The following is a 19,103-nucleotide window of genomic DNA, read 5'->3' on the forward strand; positions in this document are numbered from 1 at the left end:
TCCATGAAAAGGTCCACTCCACTGAACACCCCTTCCCCAACTCCCCACCCCACACACGCACACACCCCAAAGTAAAAAAAAAAAACCCTCCAGCTAAAAAAAAAAAAAAAAAAAGAAATTAATACCCTCAGCCCCAGCTTCCAACACATCCAGGAGGCTTGTTGCTCCTGGGATAGCTGGGAGCTTGAAATCCCATCTAGAAACTTATATATAAGTTATATATATATAAGTATATTCTCATGGGATTTTGAGGGCCCAGCTATCACATGAGGCAGCAGTAAGGCACTGAGATTGATTTACTAAAACTGCTTAAACTTGAGAGTGCAGTATTTGATGCAGCTGTGCATGGTTGCCAATCTGCTTCTAACTTCAGCATGTTTACTCTCCAGTTTTAGTAAATCAACCCAACTGCGTCATCACCTGTGCCTCCCAAAAGTGCTGGAAGTTGGGGTTGAGGCAAATACAGTATTTTAAAACATTTTCTTTAGCAATAGCTTTATTTTAAAATCATGTTTCCAGGAGATTTGACTTTGAGGGGGCTTTTTCATGGAAGTGGTGACAACAGTGGAATATGCCTGAGCAATGTGTTTGCAGTAAATGTTAGGGGAGAGCAATATCCAATCATCTTGGATTGCTGCCTAGGACAGAATGGAGTTTAATAAAACTATTATTCTGGACCTAAGCATTTTTTTCCAATTTGTACTCAGATGATTCTTTTTTTATTATTGTGACTGGCCACCTAGTCAAAGAGGGTCAACATTATATGCATACACAGTAGACTTCAGTGAATTAATTTGCAGCTAAACTTGGGCTTCTTTCCAGTTGAACTGAATGTCCGGCTAGGCTAGGGTCTATAGATACAACAGCATCATAAATATTTCATGAACTATTATAGGTATAAAACAAGTTGATTTAAAAACAAAAAACATACTTTTCGTGGCGTATTGTCTGGTCCAACACATCCTGAAAGAGACACAAATCTTCTTAGCAAAATGTTCCAATATCTAATATGAACTGTTTATAACTTCACTGTGCTATCATACTTTACTCCAGCATATAAGTGCATTGTCAAACATACAGTATTAATGTATGTACTTCATAGACATATTAATTAATATAGAAAGAATATACTCTATAACAAATAATGATTAAATGAAGGGATAAATAAGAATCATAACAGTACATGCAGAAATACAAATTGCATATATCAGAACTCTAGTTATAGACATCACATAACCATCTTCCAATCCAGTCAGCTTCAGTCAGTTCTGGTGACCGTGTGTTTGTAGCACGCCCAAACTGGGACAAAAAAATAGGCTTGGGCATTTAAGACTGAGCAGCCTTAAGCCCGGGGACCCAGGGCCCAGTTTCCAGAGTGACCTTTGTGACCCTGGTAGTTCAAGAAAGAAAGATAGGAGAGAGAAGACACAAGACTGGTGGGGAGTGTGGGTGGGGCAGACATAGGAGGAGAGGGCGGGAGGAGAAGGAGAAGAACCAGCTTTCTCTCTCCTCTCCCGTCTGTGGTGGTAGGGGAGCTATCAGCACTGGGTATAGTTTATCCTGACAGATCCTTCACAGCAGCTTTAGGGAGGGTGGAATTCGGCAGCACTGCTGCGTAGGATGAGGGGGGATAGCCCACTGGGGGAGCATACAGGAGCCCAGGGCAGCAGGAGATGGATAGGAGGGGCGGCTGGGCGACACTTAGAGGAACCGCTCAATTCTCTCTCTTTCTCTCTATGAAATGTATGGTCCGGTTTCTCTATGTGCCTCCAGGCCATCCCTCCTATTGAGGCGGCGCCGACCCACTTCACAAATGCCCGGTGTGTCCTATGGCTAGCCCAGGCCTGATTTGTAAGCACAAGAAGTCTCAGACCTATTCATCAAGCTATTCTTAATTAAAACAGTTTGATTCAAAGCTTTTATTACTTCCTCAGCTGAGGGATTTTTGGTTCCTTTTGGCCTACCTCATGTTAAACCGTCTGGTTAGACAGTCTCATTTTAATTTTAATAAAATATATCCCCTTTACATCCTTCAAGCACAAAGCTGGAATGGTCATAGCTAGCACCCCTGATTTATTATCTCAGCCAATATGGCCTTTAAAAACTAAGCACAGCTCTAAACACAACTGACTGGTTCTCTAACATGTTTAACACACCTAATAAGAGTGCAGAAATCAGAAAGAGGGGGCAAAATAGGGAATATATAATTTTCTATAAATACCAATCAAAGTTTGAGAATCTCCCTAACGATCTCCAGAATACTTTAATGAACCTCATGCTTTCTGTATGGAAGTCAAATTGTGCAGACCTTTTTTTCATTTATTTCATTTGTGCAAAATTAGTATTTTTTTCCATAAATACAAAACATAACATATATTAATGTGTATGCATAGCCCAAAAACATTTTTTGGGGGGAAGTGTGGTAAGGGGTTAGAATCCCTGTGAAAGTTTAAAAAGTTTTTTTTTGGTCCAGCTATTACATTTATCTTCTACTTTGGTTATGGAGACTATTCACACTGAGACAGAAAATGCAGAATTTACAGTTGTCACAAGAATAGGAGATGATGGTACATTTTCAAATGGCAGAACAACTAAGACAGCTAAGAGGTCTAATGGGAATTCCCTCACGTTTTATTTCCTGTTTGATCTCTGGGACAGGAATTGAAGGGAAATCTCAGCAATGAGACACAGACAGCTTACAATAAAATTACAGTTGTTTTAACCCTTTTCTACTCAATCCATAACTAAAAAAAAAAAGTTTGGGCTATACATACAGTTGAGTATTGTTTACACTTTGATTGCATCATGATGACCCATTTAGCTGTTCATTGTGGCAAGAGTGGCAAACTACCTATCCTCAAGGACAGAAAGTTATACAGTATATAATTCCATTAATTCTGCACTTCCTGGGAAGGTAAGAAACTTCCTTCAGAGTATCCCATTCACACACTATACTGGAATCAACTATGTGATTAAATGGGTGGTGCAAGCACTCCCTACTGGTCATAGTGTAGCATATGGATACCACATGGATAAGGTTTGTTGCTAGCACATCACGTGACATTGTTTAGGAACCACACAGGGACCCTTCCTCAGGCCAGTGATCACATGCCAGAAGACTGAAGAAGAGTTCCTGTGCACTCCTGAAACATTGCTTTTCTTTGTAATCACACAATAATATAGAGCAGTGGTTCTCAAGCTTCCTAATGCCGTGACCCTTTAATACAGTTCCTTATGTTGTGGTGACCCCCAACCATAAAATTATTTACCCAGTAATTATAATTCATGAAGTGTCGTTTTACCTCCAATACTGCTGCTTTCAGCACAGTAGCTGCTTTTAACAGAGTAGCTGCTTTCAACACAGCAACTGCTTTCTACACAGTAGCTGCTCTTTACACATCAGAAATATGTGTTTTCCAATGGTCTTAGGCGACCCCTGTGAAAGGGTCGTTCGACCCCCAAAGGGGTCGCGACCCACAGGTTGAGAACCACTGATATAGAGCTTTGCAGTTTGAAACAAGCTTGTTGGTGTTCTGGTGACATCACGTCAACACCAGGTTAGTGGTTTGAAACAGGGATTCCCTTTTTTGCCCTTGGCTCAGCTGGTGAAGTACAGTATATACAGGGTGAAGTATATACTGTACAGGAAAACAGCTCACATTCCTGCTATACCAAACTGAACCAGCCATGTTCAGGCTAGATTTCAAAACTAGCAGATTGGTTTGTTCGGCTGTATTGGGCATCTTTGAGCTTGTAATGCTGTAGTAACAAATGAATATGTTGTTGGTTGACTTTTCCCCTATTTTTGTACAAATCTACAATAATTAGAGAAATATAAAATAACACACTCCTTACCACAGTTAGATACACAAATATCTTTAGCTTGACTGTGTGGCATTGTACCATCTCGACAAAAACATCCTTCAATGAAATGACTATCATTCTGCATTGCTGCATATTGTTCTGGCCTGTAAGAAGTCATGCAACATAATTCATCTGCATTATGAAGACTGTTAAATAAAATGGCATTCTGGCTGATTTAAAATGACACTATCACCACTCTGTTTATATCACATTATACATTCACCGGCGACATTACTAGGTACACCTTGCTAGTATTGGGTTGGACCCCCTTTTAACTTCAGAACTGCATTAATTCTTTATGGCATACTGTAGATTTAACAAGGTGTTGGAAAAATTCCTCAGAGAGTTTGGTTCATAATAACATAATAGCATCACACAGTTGCTGCAGATTTGTCAGCTGCAAATCCATTATACGAATCTCTCATTCCACCACATTCCAAAGGTGCTCTACTGGATTGAGATCTGATGACTTGTGGAGGCCATTGGAGAACAGTGAATTCGTTGTCATGTGCAAGAAACCAGTTTGAGATGAGTTGAGCTTTGTGACATAGTACATTATCCTGCTGGAAGTAGCCATCAGAAGATGGGTGCACTTGCACCCGGAGTGGTCTTCTGTTGCTGTAGCCCATCTGCTTCAAGATTCAATGTGTCGTGTGTTCAGAGATGGTATTCTGCATACCTTGGTTGTAATAAGTGGTTATTTGAGTTACTGTTGCATTTCTATCATGTGAAACCAGTCTGCCCATTCTCCTCTGACCTCTGACATCAACAAGGCATTTTCATCCACACAACTGCTGCTCACTGGATATTTTCTCTTTTTCGAACCATTCTCTGTAACCGCTAGAGATTGTTGTATGAGAAAATCCCAGTAGATCAGCAGTTTTTAAAATACTCAGACCAGCCCGTCTGGCACCAACAATCATGCCATGTTCAAAGTTACGTATTACTTAAATCCCCTTTCTTCCCCATTTTGAAAAGCATAAACAAGTCACTACTGCGCTGATCTTCTGAAAAGACCCCCTCAGGCTGGCAATTGGAAATGGAAGGAAGGATATTGCAGCTCTCCAAAGACTCCACAGGGTGGCGGAAGTGAATCTGAACAGTAAAACAGATAAGACAGAGAGCGCACAGCCGCCCTAGTGTAACTCCATTTATTAAATATTAAAATACATAAAAGTGATTGCACTCACATGGTACAATTACATTAAGGCACTCTCAGTGTAGTAGTAGTCCTCTATATCTTTCTAGTATCGTGAGCATCAATGTGGTCATCAGCTGGTGGCTGAGTGTCTCCTCTGCTAACCGGAACGACCTGTCAGAGTGTTCTGCCACTACTGCGCATGCACCTGGACCAGCCGGTGCACGCTCAATGGATACCTCTCCCAACTACGGAAGGGAAAGAAGGAGGATGTGGTTGCTGTGTCAACACCTTTTGGAGGCATGTCCTCCTTTATATAGTCCCTTGATAAGTCCCAAGACTTGATAAAGGAGGCCATGCCTCCAATAGGTGTCATCATAGAAAACAATTCCTCCTCCTTCTCCTTCCGTAGTTGTGAGAGGTATCTATTGAGCATGCAAAGCTGGTATGGGTGCATGAGCAGTAGCAGCAGAAAGCTTTGAGAGGTCGTTCCAGTTATTAGAGGAGCCACTCAGCCACCAGCTGATGACCACATTGATGTCCATGATACTAGGAAGATATAGAAGACTACTACTACACTGAGAGTGCCTTAATTTTATTGTACCATGTGAGTACAATCACTTTTATGTATTTTAACCTTTAATAAATGGAGTTACACTAGAGCGGTTGTGCGCTCTTTGTCTTTTCTGTTTTACTTCCCCATTCTGATGCTCAGTTTGAACTTCAGCGAGCAGTCTGCACCACATCTAGATGCCTAAATGCATTGAGTTGCTGCCACGTGATTGGCTGATTAGTAATTTGTGTTACCAAGAAATTAAACAAAACTATTCTCCTGCCAATTGGTTCTCATTTTTATGAACAAACAGGGATTTTTGTCTCAGAGAATAGGTGCAGGTACTCCCCCCCTTCCTAGTTACCCCTTGACTCTACCCCTTACCATCCCTTAGTTCCAACCCCTACCACCTCACAGTACCACCCTTTTTAGCAAATACAGAACTAAGTATCATTTTGTAGTGCTAAGTAATTTGGATGGAATTTGTTATTGATAACAAGGAAAGTAGTAAAATAGATCCCCTGCAACCAGGAACAATATACCTCCTCAGCAACAAAAGATCCCCCAGAAGCCAGCATCAATACACCCATCCCTCAAAAGTAGATCTCTCCAAGTAACCCCCCAGTAGCACAAGACCCCCTACCAGCAACATTAGATTCACCACCAACAACAATAGACCCCCAGTTGCAATAGATCCTCTAGCAATCAGCATGAATAGACCCTAGTCCCGTCCTAGACCCGAGTATGGATGGGAAGGTGAAATCCTCACACACTCCCCAAAGTGTTGGAGACTGTACAATATAGACAAATTTCATTCCTAACAATGAAGACTGATGATTTTTTTTCTTTATATATATATATATATTTTTTTTTTTTTAATTATTATTATTTATTTATTTTTTTATTGGGAATGAATAGTGCTACTATGTACCATGTATCCATTCACATAGGATGTCAGTATCTGGGGACCCTCTTATTGTTAAAAAGGGCTTCCAGATTCAGATAAGCTCCTCAACTGCGGACCCTCACAACCATCGGGTGATGTAAACAAAGCAATATTTGTTTATACATAGGCTGTTAAGGGAGAAGTATGGCCAAAGCTAGTTTGGCCTACTTTTCCTATGGATCACAAGAGTGTACTTTGCTCTGTACTCCTGACCCATTTTCAGCCAAAAACAGGCTGAAGCCTGCTGTAGGTTGACATCACTCAGATGGTCTAGGCTACGGAAAGATCCCGAATTTGAATTTGTGTGCACGCTGGAGGGGCAAAGCAGGTGACTAAGTCACTGGCTCTCTGCAGACTGGATACTGAGAACTGAGTGATCAGTGGACTTTGATCACTCAGTTCTCAGTGTAGAACCGATGGGGGACAGCTGCAGCTGGGATTGGTGCTGCAGCTATATAGATGAGTATAATTGTTTATTTTTTTCTATTCCAAAATTTCTCTTTTAAGTGTCACTGCCATGACTCTGAAATGACAGTAGCAAGACAAGCAAATCAATAAAAACTATGCAATAACAAAATTGTCTGATGCTTGGTGTTTACACACTTACGTGGTTTGGCATGTTCTTTGTTGAACTGGGCCACATGCTTTGTAGACTTTGTCTGTAGGGCAAGTGAGATCTGGAAGTAAAAACAACCTGTCTTTACCTTATTGGAAGCAATTTAAAAATGAATACAATGTTACCTCTTTATGCAACTATCTGAAAAATAGGATTGACAGTGAAGTAAGATGCCAGTTTACTCTGCAGCTGGATGTGGAATCAGATGGAAGGTGAGGAATGGTTGGTCCAGGGGCGGACTGACAAATCATGGGGCCCCCGGGCAATAGAGGGTCATGGGGCCCCTGTGTCCTTGCCCAAACTCAAAAAAGCCTATGAAAAAGGTACCAGGGGCATCTCATGGGGCCCCCTACTGACCCCGGGCCCTCGGGCAGTGCCCGAGTTTCCAAATGATCAGTCCGCCCCTGGTTGGATCTAATCACTGTATTCATGTTTGCAAGTAGCAAGCAATAATACAACTATAGTTTTTACTTCTCCTTGCATGCTTTCTAGGTCTAAGGAAGCAGTGATTCCCTTCTGCATGATGTTGTCATAAGCAAGACACTGAGGTTGAATTACTAAAGGAGCAGAGGCTGTTCACTTAAAGGGTATTTTCACTTTGCAAAGTAGACATTGGTGACTAAGGTGCAGCTATGCTCATTTTTCTATTTTGTTTCATTTAAATTCCATTTTTTTTTAAATTCCTTCACACATGATTGGGTAATAAATGAATGAAGATTCACTTACACTTTGCAAAGTTGACAGCCCCTACTTCTTTAGTAAATTAACCATGGCACTGTTAAGTGTACAGTTACTTGTATGAACAGTTAAGTGTATGCCAAGCCAAACATTTTTTTCTCCAGTTTTGGATAGAGTGGGGAAGGATTAGAATTTCTGCTGAGTTTTTCTTTCTATCTTGGGCTCCATTAGATGTATCCCCCTTTCCTGTCCTCCTTACAACAATTTCACCATATAAGGAGGGATGGAAAATTCACCACAGGGACACATTTCAGATATATCAAAACAGAAAGTGCTCAAAGTCTTCCAGTGTGTTTTATTTAGCAAGTAACTGCAACCAGAGTAGAAATTCCTGTCCCATGCCAGCATTTTCTTTAGAAAGACCCTTGATCCCTGTGCAGATTTGTCTTTCTTTCTTGCTGCAGATGCAAGGGGCATGGCCTTTGTTGCATGGAGAGTTCTTTCTACTCAGGCTGTGGCTTTGAATTTGAACTGTAAGGCTTGCACTACATGTATAGTGTTCTTTTGATCATCCTGCAGTGTGGGTGGAGAACTCTCCACTGCCAGTCATTGCATTTATGGCTGGCTGAATCTGAATACCAGAACAGTGTATCTGTAGGAATGTAGTGACTGCTTGGTTGACAATTTTCCAACAAGGTCACCCAAGGCTTGAATTTCAGCCAAATAAGCAGGAATCATATGAAGTTTGAAGCTTCAAACATTGAAACACTTTTTGATTTAACGTACCTGAAAATTTGAACTTTAACTGAAATAATAATATTTAATATATTTAACCTAGTAGATATGCTGAACCTGTTTATAAGCACAAATCAGGATAAAAGCTATCTGCAGTCACAAAACAGTTTACTCATTGAAAGAACTTACTACATTGTGAAGTTTTATCTCTCCATGGAATGCAGAATCCTTGTTTTGCACAGAGCTGAGCATATTGCTCTAAGCTGGAACATGCCATTTCGGAATTGTTCGTTTGACAACTGTCAAAAGCACAAGTCTTGTAGTATTCTTCTGGTGGATAATATTTATGGCATTCCTGAAAGATTCTTAAAAAGAATACATAAAAATGGTTTAATAAATAATTCTGATATATAAGAAAACGTTTAAAGACATTATAAACCTTCCTAACCACACCTTGTGTTTTTCATCTGTCTAATATGTGCAATGATCATGTAGTTTTATGGTGGCATTGGTTGCCCTGTACGCACATAGTAGAGTAAATCTTCACATTCCTGTGTCAGACGTTTCGGTTGTGTTCAAAACATGAGGTATGCCACATGGCACTGCACAGGTTAGTGCATGACCTCTGTCTGTAGTGTGAGAACTGATACTTTCTGTGGAGAAGCTATACATCCCACAATCTCTGGATCCCTCAATGTAGTGATGGTGTAGATAAGAGCTAAATAGTTATTAGATTTGGCACAGAGACCAATGGGCAGAGCAAATAACGGAGAGCTAATGCGTGCTGAATGAGATGTTCTTTCATTACATTAGTGCTCCCACATTTGCGATGCAACACAAAGGAAATGACAAGACATGCATGGGATGCTATGTGAACAGGACAATGCCAGGTGGATTATTACATGAACATTGAGGAATTGATCAGCCATGACACTACGAACTGCAGCCACAACAAGTGTGCCCATCATTACAAGGTAAGGCAAACAAAGAACACAGGGAATAGAAATACACAAATACCTAGTTGAAAAAACAAAAACATTTTAACCAGTTCTGTGGAAGTCATCATATATCGGGTGTGCAAAATCACGTAAATCGTGGCCTCGGCTGTCAATCACCGGGTCCCGGGCGGTAATTACTCGCCGCCACCCAGTGATCGCCACGCATCTCCGACAGGGGGAGGAACCTGTATATAAACAATACAAATCTCTCCTCTGTCAGCTCCTGCACACTGTTTTGTATGGCTCTGCATAGCAGAGCCATACAAGGCAGTGTGCTTACAGTGGAAAGCACCCACACAGCATACTCTGAAACAGCACACAGTTAACCCTTTGATCACCCCACATGTTAACCTATTCCTGCCCAGTGCCATTAGTACAGTGTCAGTGCTTTTTATTAGCACTGATCACTGTATTGGTGTCAACTGGGATGTCAGTAACACCAAGTCAGTTCCCCCCAGTGTCAGAATGCCTGCTGCAGTCCCACTATAAGTTGCTGAGCGCTGCCATTACTAATAAAATAAAAAAATTCCAGTATCTATACCACTATTTGTAAACACTATAACTTTCTTGTTCATACTTTTTATTGATTTCAGAGACATGAAAAGAAACAGACTTAGGACAGTCCATGAACATATACAGGTATAAGTGAATACAGAAAACATGTTGCCCTACAGGGAAGGAGGATTATTGCATGAAAAACTTGTTATGAGGAACCATATAAAAACATGAAGGGACACTGTGGTACAAGGGAAGATAGGATCTAAGTGTACAACTGAGATGGAGCACTGTTCCCAAGGACTATTTGGGGGATCTGTATGAGGCAGGAGGAGGGGGGCAAAAGTGAGCTGGAAGAAAAAAAAGGAAAAAGAAGGAAAAAAGAAAGGGGGGGCAAATAAGAAGAGAATAAAAGTGAGTGTCAAGAATGGACTCGCCAATAGTGGTGGGACTCGCCTGCCTTGTGGGTTGTAGTACCAGGACTGGCCAGTGGGTGCTCTCAACAACCAGAGGCTCACTCCGGCAATTAGCCACCACCTGGGGCTGATTGCAGGTGGTGTATTTAAGGGATGGCCAGACCTGCAGTCAGTGCCTTGCTGTACTGTTTGCTTGGCCCTGGTTTCCTGATCCTGTTACTTCTGTCCTGACTCTGCTTGAACTCTGCCTGTACTGACCTCAGCTAGTCCTGACCACTCTCCCGCCTGCTCCTGGTACTCCGTTTGCCCGTTTGCTACCGACCCGGCCTGTCTGACTACTCTTGTATTGTATGTTTGTTATCTGTTGGAGGTTTGGTTCAGTTTGTTTGCACTGTGTTTATGTTTAGTTTTGCACTGCGTTTGTATTGTTAGTCTTAATAAATTATATTATTTACTATATCTGAAGCCTGCGTTTCCCTGTGTCAGTCCACACACTTCTGGTCATACCCGCATCCCTGACAGTGAGAGTGAAGGAGAGAGAGAGAGGGCGTGACTTCCAGAAGGGAATAGAAAATCTCAAAACCAGGACAACGCAAAGTGCGGCTCTTAGGACTATCTCGATGCAGGATAAGAGGACGTCAGGGAAGGAGCAACGAGTCACCAAAGTTTGGTGGAAGGAAACGTTCCACCCATAGGGTCCAGATCGATAAAAACTTGGGGACCGAATCTAAAATAGTGGCCTCAACTTTGGCATGAATCATTGCTTGTGTAACCTTGTTTCTAACTGCTAGTGTGCATAGAGATGGTGACTTGCACGATTTAGCCATAATCTGTTTAGCTGCGTCAGTGATTTGCAGGGTCAGTTTAAATTGGGATTTGGAGATGGAGGTGGGGCGCAAGTTGTATGGATGTTGGGTCTGGCTGTATGGATTTTACAAAGAGCTGGGATAACAATTGGAAAACTTCGGCCCAAAACGTTTAGGGAACCAGGCAGGACCACCAAACAGGGAAGTAAGTCCCTACCATCGCACAACCCCGAAAGCATTCAGAAGAGTAATTAGGGGTATATTTAGGATTCCTCGCCAGGACCAGATACCATCTAGTCAAAACTTTGTAATTAGTCTCCAACAGGGGCGGACTGACAACTCATGGGGCCCCCGGGCAATAGGGGACCATGGGGCAGCTGTGCCCTTGCCCACACTCAAACCACACCCAAAAAAGCCTATGAAAAAGGTACCAGGGGCATCTCATGGGGCCCCCTTCTGATCCTGGGCCCTCGGGCAGTGCCCGAGTTCCCAAATGGTCAGTCTGCCCCTGGTCTCCAAGTAAACGCTATAACTTTCACGTAAACCAATTAATTTACACGTATTGGGATTTTTTTTAGCAAAGACATTTTGGCCTAAATTTATGATAAAATTTGATTTGTTTTTTAACTGGACATGTTTAATAGCAAAAAGTCCAAAATGTTTCTTTCTCAAAGTCGTTGGACTTTTTTGTTTCTAGCAAAAAAATAAAAACCGCACAGGCAACCAATTACCACTGAAAGAAAGCTCTATTGGGAAAAAAAGGAAGTAAATTTAATTTGGGTGCAGTGTTGCATGACCACGCAATTGTCAGTTAAAATAACAGTGCCGCATCGCAAAACATGGCTGGTCAGGAAGGGGGGGGGTAAATCCTCTGGAGGACAAGTGGTTAAAGTGTACAATGCTTGTAAACAGATGAAGGATAAATTATAAAATAAATATATAAAACATGACTTCTCTTTTTGGCATTTGATGTTTTAGTGTCATTTCTAAAATTAAACAGCATATAAAAGTAGATGGAAACCGTAACTGGACACAATTTATTTTTCTAAGGTGCTGTGTATCATAAACAGCTGCTTTATTTTTCCATGAAATACTGTTTTCTCATCCCTTTTTTTTCAATACTGCTGATCTTCTCTACCCTTTTTTCAGGCATTTCCTGTCTACATGCACTCACTCCAGCTTTGCCTGAACCTCATTGCTCTGGACTGGATTCCTGAAAGTGGCCACACTGGACCATGCATGTACAATGCTAATTGGCAAAGTATCTTGATGACAATGCAGGAGTACAACTTGGAGGTAGTTGTCGTAGGAATATCTAAACAAGGACCTCAGTGGAAGGATCACCTTTTTTTAAAATCAAAACTACAAATGTTTCAAATGTTTGAAAAAACACTTTTGCAATTACAAAAGGTAAAGCTTATATGAGATTGTAGATTCTTTAAAGTCTTCTATCACAAGCCAAAGCCAAGAATTAAAAAAATGGGTTTTCTGCCTGACCCCTTTCCCATATTATGTGGCAAAATGCAAGGGGGTCTGTGTTCACCTTTGTGGTCCACCCTATTTATAGAACCATTTGTTACTTTGCCCAAATTTGTCACTGAACCTAAGAACCTGAAATTTGCAATGGCTTTTTTTCTATCAATGACAATAATCTGATGTTCTTAAATGTATCCGATCAGGTCATACAGAATTCATACAAACAAGTGCATTAATCTTTTGTGCCACTGTTCCCCTTTGCTAATTCTCATCATAAATGTGATGAAGAGCCTTGATCCTGGGAGTAAATAGACTCTTATTCAGAAGTAAGTTCTGTTCCCACAGCTAAACTCTGTTTTGTGCTATTCTGTAATCTATTTCTGAGTCTTTACTTGGCAAAGCAGCTTTAGCTTTGGATTTCTCAAAGTTTTGGGCAGAGATTAGCTCCAGAGTGGGTGAGTCTTTGGTTCAAGATTGGGCCAATTTTGAGGCCTATGTATTAAGTACACCCAGAAGCAAGGGATTTCCCAATCTAACATTAAAAAATGATCAAGCGTAATTGCAAGCAGCAGAGGATGCCTGTACATTCAGACATTTTAATTACAACCTGATCAGCTTACTGTAACATCACAATGTCCTAAAGTATAAACCCAAAACCTTTTTTGTTTTTAGATTTGGATAGAGTAGGAGAAGGTTAGAACCCCTATCAGGTTCTTATTGCTGTGACCCAACTAGGAAGATTCACCCTTATATTGTCCATTTGACCAATATCACTGGGAAAGAAAGTGATGAGAAGATCCATAATTTTGAGTTACCATCAGAACAGAACTATGAGGAAAATCTTCCAGTGGGGACACTTGCTGCAATAGCATCTGTCTGACAGAGGGATTTCCCTTACTTTGGAGAGTTTCATCCCACTTCCTGGAACTGACTGCACTGGTGTGAACTATGCCATTGGGACCTATATAATATATTGTCCATGCATTTGTTATGCAGAACAAAATGCATTAGACTGCATCTGGTGTGAACTGGACCTTAAGCACAATAGCCTATGTGATTTGGCCAGGATTTTTGCTATCTAATCAATTATTGTATTTCTTTTTGATTTTTTCTTGGTATTTAAAAAAAGAAATCTTCCTGATGTATTTTGTAAACAATCTATAAATGCTTACTTGTTATTGATGACTTCGCAGATTGGCGAAGTTTTTTTACTGCATAAATCATAGACTCCAGGGGGGACCGGCGGAGGTACAGGGACACAGTTAGATTTGTTTGTATAATTAAAAAGCCATGTAGCTGCCATATCTTCACACTTTGATACATAGTTACCACTTTTTGTCAAGCAGTCGTCTGACCTGTTGTTGTTGCAAGTACCTACATAAGATAGATATATTTGTTTAAAATATCAGAAAAGAAAGTACACATTTCTTCTTAAATCTATTTAAAAAAGTAACACCTTTGCTGAAATAAAAATGAAAAAATAAAAAGCTACTGTAAAAAACTTTATTTTTACTTAGATGCAGAAACATTTTCCACTTCCCTCTCAAAATTTATAATATCTTTACACATGACATTGGGTGCAGGTTCTCTCACGATTTGCCTTGTCCTCCAGTGTGATATTGGAAAAAACAAAAGCGGCACTCTGAATAGATCTACTGTAAGGGTGTATTTGAACTTAAACACACTGGTATACTTGCCTGGGCTCTGTCCTGTAACATGTTTCACTTGTAATGAGGGTTACTCAATGAATAAGCTCTATAGGAATGGCATTCTAGTGTTTTGAAGTTACAATAAATCATTTCAGTGGATTTATTTTCCATGTATGTTGCATTTTTATACTAAATTTATATTTACTTGTTCCTCACCGAAGTACGGCATGGTGGGAAGAACTAGAGGCAGCTTCAGGCATCTTTGCTCTGTAAGTGCCACAAGGACAGGTATTTATAAAGTCTTTTCTTTTACAGAAACTTTTTTCCATTTCTATTTCAGTAACAGGGTCACTTTATACACATATCCATAGCAAGTAACCAGATCTATAAAATTTGATTTGACTAAAGGATTTGTCAACCTAGGTCCTTCGACTCGTACAATAACGACATAATAATTTCATGTCCTCAGTCGTGCCCCATTTGACTCGAAGATGTTACAACCTCACCCATTCTTCCATATTCCCCCAAAGGACCTAGCTCCTGGGAGAACCACCATTACCCAAGCAAGTGGAAGTGCCATACCCTAGATGGGCACCATAATTTTGTAACAATGCCATTGATCACTGACCCCTCAAAGACCCTCTAACCCTCTAAGCTGCTGTGACAAGTGATCACAGAAACATAATTGCTGGTGTTGTTATGTCATTCGTTTCTTTTTTTTTTTTTTTTTAAATTTGTGACAAAGTCCAAAGCACAAAATGTATTACACATTCCAGAACAACCTCACTAAACCCAGATACAACGGTAGGCAGGAGGGAACTTTTGGAATTAATGTACAGCCTATCCTGCATGGACTCCCTTGCAGCTGAATTCTGCCCCTCAGCTTCTAATCAAGTCAGGACAGCTCCTCCTCCCCCTCCCCTCTAAACTAAAAAAACTGACCCTTCCCTGATCTTGTTCCTCCCTTAGTCATGCAGGTCCTTCGTTCATTCTCTCTTCTCCAGGTCTTACTATATTATTATTACAGGTCCTTATATAGCACCATCAATTTACACAGCGCTTTACATATATCTTGTACATTCACATCAGTCCCTGACCCTCAAGGAGCATACAATCTAAGGTCCATAACTCACATCCATACATAAACATACTAGGGCCAATTTAGACAGGAGCCAATGAACCTACCAGCACGTCTTTGGAGTGTGGGAGGAAACAGGAGTACCCGGAGGAAACCCACGCAGACACAGGAAGAATATGCAAACTCCAGGCAGTTGGTGCCATGGGTGGGTACTATACATGTTGTAACTTGAAAATGATACAAATGTTCAATAGCTGTATCTCCTGTGTACACTCAAATCCCACTGATATCATGCAGCTGAGGAAATTGCTTAATATGTGGCCTTTTTACAAATACTAATGGCCATTCTAAAAATGAAAAAGCTGTCATTGTCAAAATGGTCATTGCCTATATGTTATATCTTTTACTGTAAAATCTATACCTGGTTTTGTTCTAGTATCTACAAAATATGGCTATTTTACTCTCGTGTGGCATTCCTTTTTCTAAAACAGCATTTAGATTCTATGAATTTATAACTTCACCATCTGACATACCCAAATTCCATCTGAAGATAGGTTGAGTATAAAAGAAATAGATAGAAGATACCACAGACCTTCAAAGTTTCAACCACTCAAGCTTTGCCCTTTCAGCTTTATTTTATTTTCATCAGACATCTAGGGCCAATTTCAGATGTCACCTAAAGCAAAAAATGTACTACCATTCTATACTTTTTGCATTACTTTTAGAAAGTATTTGTTTATTATCTATCTATCTATCTATCTATCTATCTATCTATCTGACATTAAAATGTTTTTTTTTCCAACAAAATGAGTGTTAAACATATAGCTATTTCACCTTTAAATGTAATTTGTTTGGCAAACTACTTTTTTAAAAGACTGTTTAGAAAATTGCCAATTCCCGCAATCTGGGTTCTCATTGTCATTATTTGCATATTGTGTTCACAAACCTAAATTGGTATTAGCCTCCTGCAATCCCCTATTCAGCAGCACTCAGACTAGTAGAGGTAAAGACCGGAATGAAAGGCTGCATTGGCAAGGAATATGTTTATAGGAGAAAAGAGCAGAGTGATGTCCCCCATCAGATTACTACTGCTCTTTCACTGGCCAGGCAGCAGGCTAGGGTTGAGAAAGGACACCACGGCATTCCATACTGTCCCTCCATGCAGTAAGTAAATGTTTGAAATCAAAACTGTCCTATGTGTAGCACTCACCCCCAAAAGGGCCCGCTGAATGGTCCCAAGGTTCCAGGCACACAGTCTCAGTCACTATTCTGGCTCAATGATTAATCTAGGATTATCCTTTTGTGATGCTCTATTGAACACTTGAACTTGGATGGGCGTGGAGAAACCATCAGTTACATCAGTAACATTAAGTAGTAACCTGAGGACACCTGTCTCCTTCTCAAAGATTCCTAGCACAGTCCTTGCTGCAGCAAATAATGGACTGAAGTACACAGGGACACCTTAAGTTAGTGTTTCTCAACCTTTTTTCAGTCAAGGCACCCTTTAAAATGATGGACAGTCACGAGGCACCCTTTAAAATTATGGACAGTCTTGAGGCACCTCATTTTAGAATGGGGTGCCTCAAGACTGTCCATAATTTTAAAAAGGCACCCCCATTCTAAAATGTGAAAAAGTATTCTAATAGTTTTATATAACATAGCAACATCCACACATGTAGGACACCCAACATTAGAGGTGATTTATTCTTCCAAAGCAAATACACTTTTGCAAACTGGTACTGAGTAGTATTCAATGGCTTATCTTCTCCCTCAGTTTTTCTCCATCACTGAGCTAATGTGGACCCAGCACTGATGGAGAGGGGCAGGGGAGGGTCAAACTAGGATGCTGTGCAGGCAGCTGACATCCTCCTTCTCAACTGATGATGTCATTGGCTTTCAGGATGTTAGAGGCTAGAAGGTCGGAATGGTGAAGAATCAAAACCTGTGACTTTGTGTAACTAAAAGGCAGGCTTGTTTCACCCACTGGGTTTTGGGAAATTTGTAGACATTTTGCCAAGGCACCCCTGAAGAAACTTTAAGGCACCCCAGGGTGCCTGGGTACCCTGGTTGAGAAAGGCTGCCTTAAGCAATGCCCTCTTTTAAGCATAGGTTGAGTCTGATGCAAGAGGGATGGCAGCAGCACACAGTTACTGGGAACTTACACACCGGTATATAGTCATAAATGTCCCTGGATAGTTTTTTTACTTCCTTCCAATATCAGCCAGGCATTTCTTCCATAAAATCTTCAGACCAGATCGCCAAAAGGAAATTCCTCAATCTTCTCCAGCAAGGTTCAGGAGAATAGGCCGACAGCTAGCACATTTGGGATCTCAGGGAGCAAATGAAGAAGCACAGCTGGACTGCCAAAAAGAGCACCAGGCCGCAGGCTGGGATCTTCTTCTCCTGGACAAGAAGCCATCTGCTCAAGGCCTCAAGCTCTTTATGTTCTTCACAGCAACCTACTGGGCACTCTTCCCCAGGGATTGGCTGGGACCACATAAATATTCAGAGTGGAGATATAACTCTCCCAGCCCACTACTTTCCAGAACCATACAGAAGGAAGGGGGAAGCAGTCAAATCTGCAACCAGTGAAACTCAGAGCAGATCAGAACAATCACAAGCAGCTTCACTGAGTACAGGAAAGCTAAATATCAAAATTTACCTAGCCTAGCACCTATCTAGTAGGTTGTTACTTATGAAAAATCTTCACTCCAGCGACTTTATTTCTGAGTCTAATTATCAAAAATAATACCATGGAATGCTTACAATATTTGATGTCTGCAAATATAAATAATGGCAATAGCTTACCACACTGTCCCTGTGTATTGTTTCCAAAAAGATGATATGGTAGGTTGATTTCAAATCTAAAGCCATCGTATTTGATTAAAGATTGTATACTTGGAATCTCCACTGCATAGTAGTTTCCTGATATATACACTTTTACACCATTATTTGCATAAGGGATTCCCACAACTGCGCCATTTACAGTAACCTAGGGTTAACATAAGGAGAAGAAGTTTAAAAAGGTTTTTTTTTGTTATAACAGTTGCAGATAATGGCTGTCTGAAAAAGAAATATTTCTGAAACCAACCAAATTTTCCCCTTTAGGCAAAACTGTAGTGCATCCAGAGAGACACAGTACAGTTGAACCTCACAGCTATTTATACTTACCTTTTCTTTACACCATGTCCTTAGTTCACCTGGGCACACCTTTCCTTTGCACCATCTGCTTCTCTTACCTGAGGAATAGGAGTAGCATGGACTCACTCCACTTCCTAATACTTTACAGTATGGGTTGTTAGCTGCATAAGCACCAGAGCATGGGACTGGAAGTCCTATCCCTGTGTAAGCATTAACCAGGACTAGGATGGGTTTCATCTTCTCACCCCTATGGCTGAATATAAATAAAATGTTGTTCTTGTGCTCACATCCTAGAGATTCATTATTGTGATAACATTGGAGCATATTTTTAAATGATTTTGCCCACAGTAGATATTCACTCTGGATTCACCTAGTAAAAATATTATTTCCGGACTTTCTGTTCCTCAACAGCAAAGGGCCTTTACTGTAACATTAACCCCATTTAACAAAGGTAGACTTTTACCATTCCTGTACTTTCACCTGACATTCCTTTAACCTATTTTTACTAAAATTA

General features: G+C 40.6%; 1 protein-coding gene across 1 annotated transcript in view; it reads right to left on the minus strand.

The window, feature by feature from the left end:
• Positions 1–19,103, minus strand: part of LOC149445621 (mucin-5AC-like) — a 173,919-nt gene that overhangs the window by 24,066 nt on the left and 130,750 nt on the right. The window contains exons 42-47 of the mRNA XM_089653506.1: positions 18,257–18,440; positions 13,894–14,095; positions 8,720–8,895; positions 7,109–7,178; positions 3,856–3,968; positions 932–963 (exon numbers count right to left, since the gene is read on the minus strand). Coding sequence (XP_089509632.1) covers positions 932–963; positions 3,856–3,968; positions 7,109–7,178; positions 8,720–8,895; positions 13,894–14,095; positions 18,257–18,440 — 777 coding nt within the window. The remainder of the gene's footprint in view (positions 1–931; positions 964–3,855; positions 3,969–7,108; positions 7,179–8,719; positions 8,896–13,893; positions 14,096–18,256; positions 18,441–19,103) is intronic.

The sequence above is a fragment of the Staurois parvus genome, unplaced genomic scaffold (genome assembly GCF_062004578.1).
Source record: "Staurois parvus isolate SC_StPar_1 unplaced genomic scaffold, SC_StPar_1.0 ptg000715l, whole genome shotgun sequence".
NCBI lineage: Eukaryota > Metazoa > Chordata > Amphibia > Anura > Ranidae > Staurois > Staurois parvus.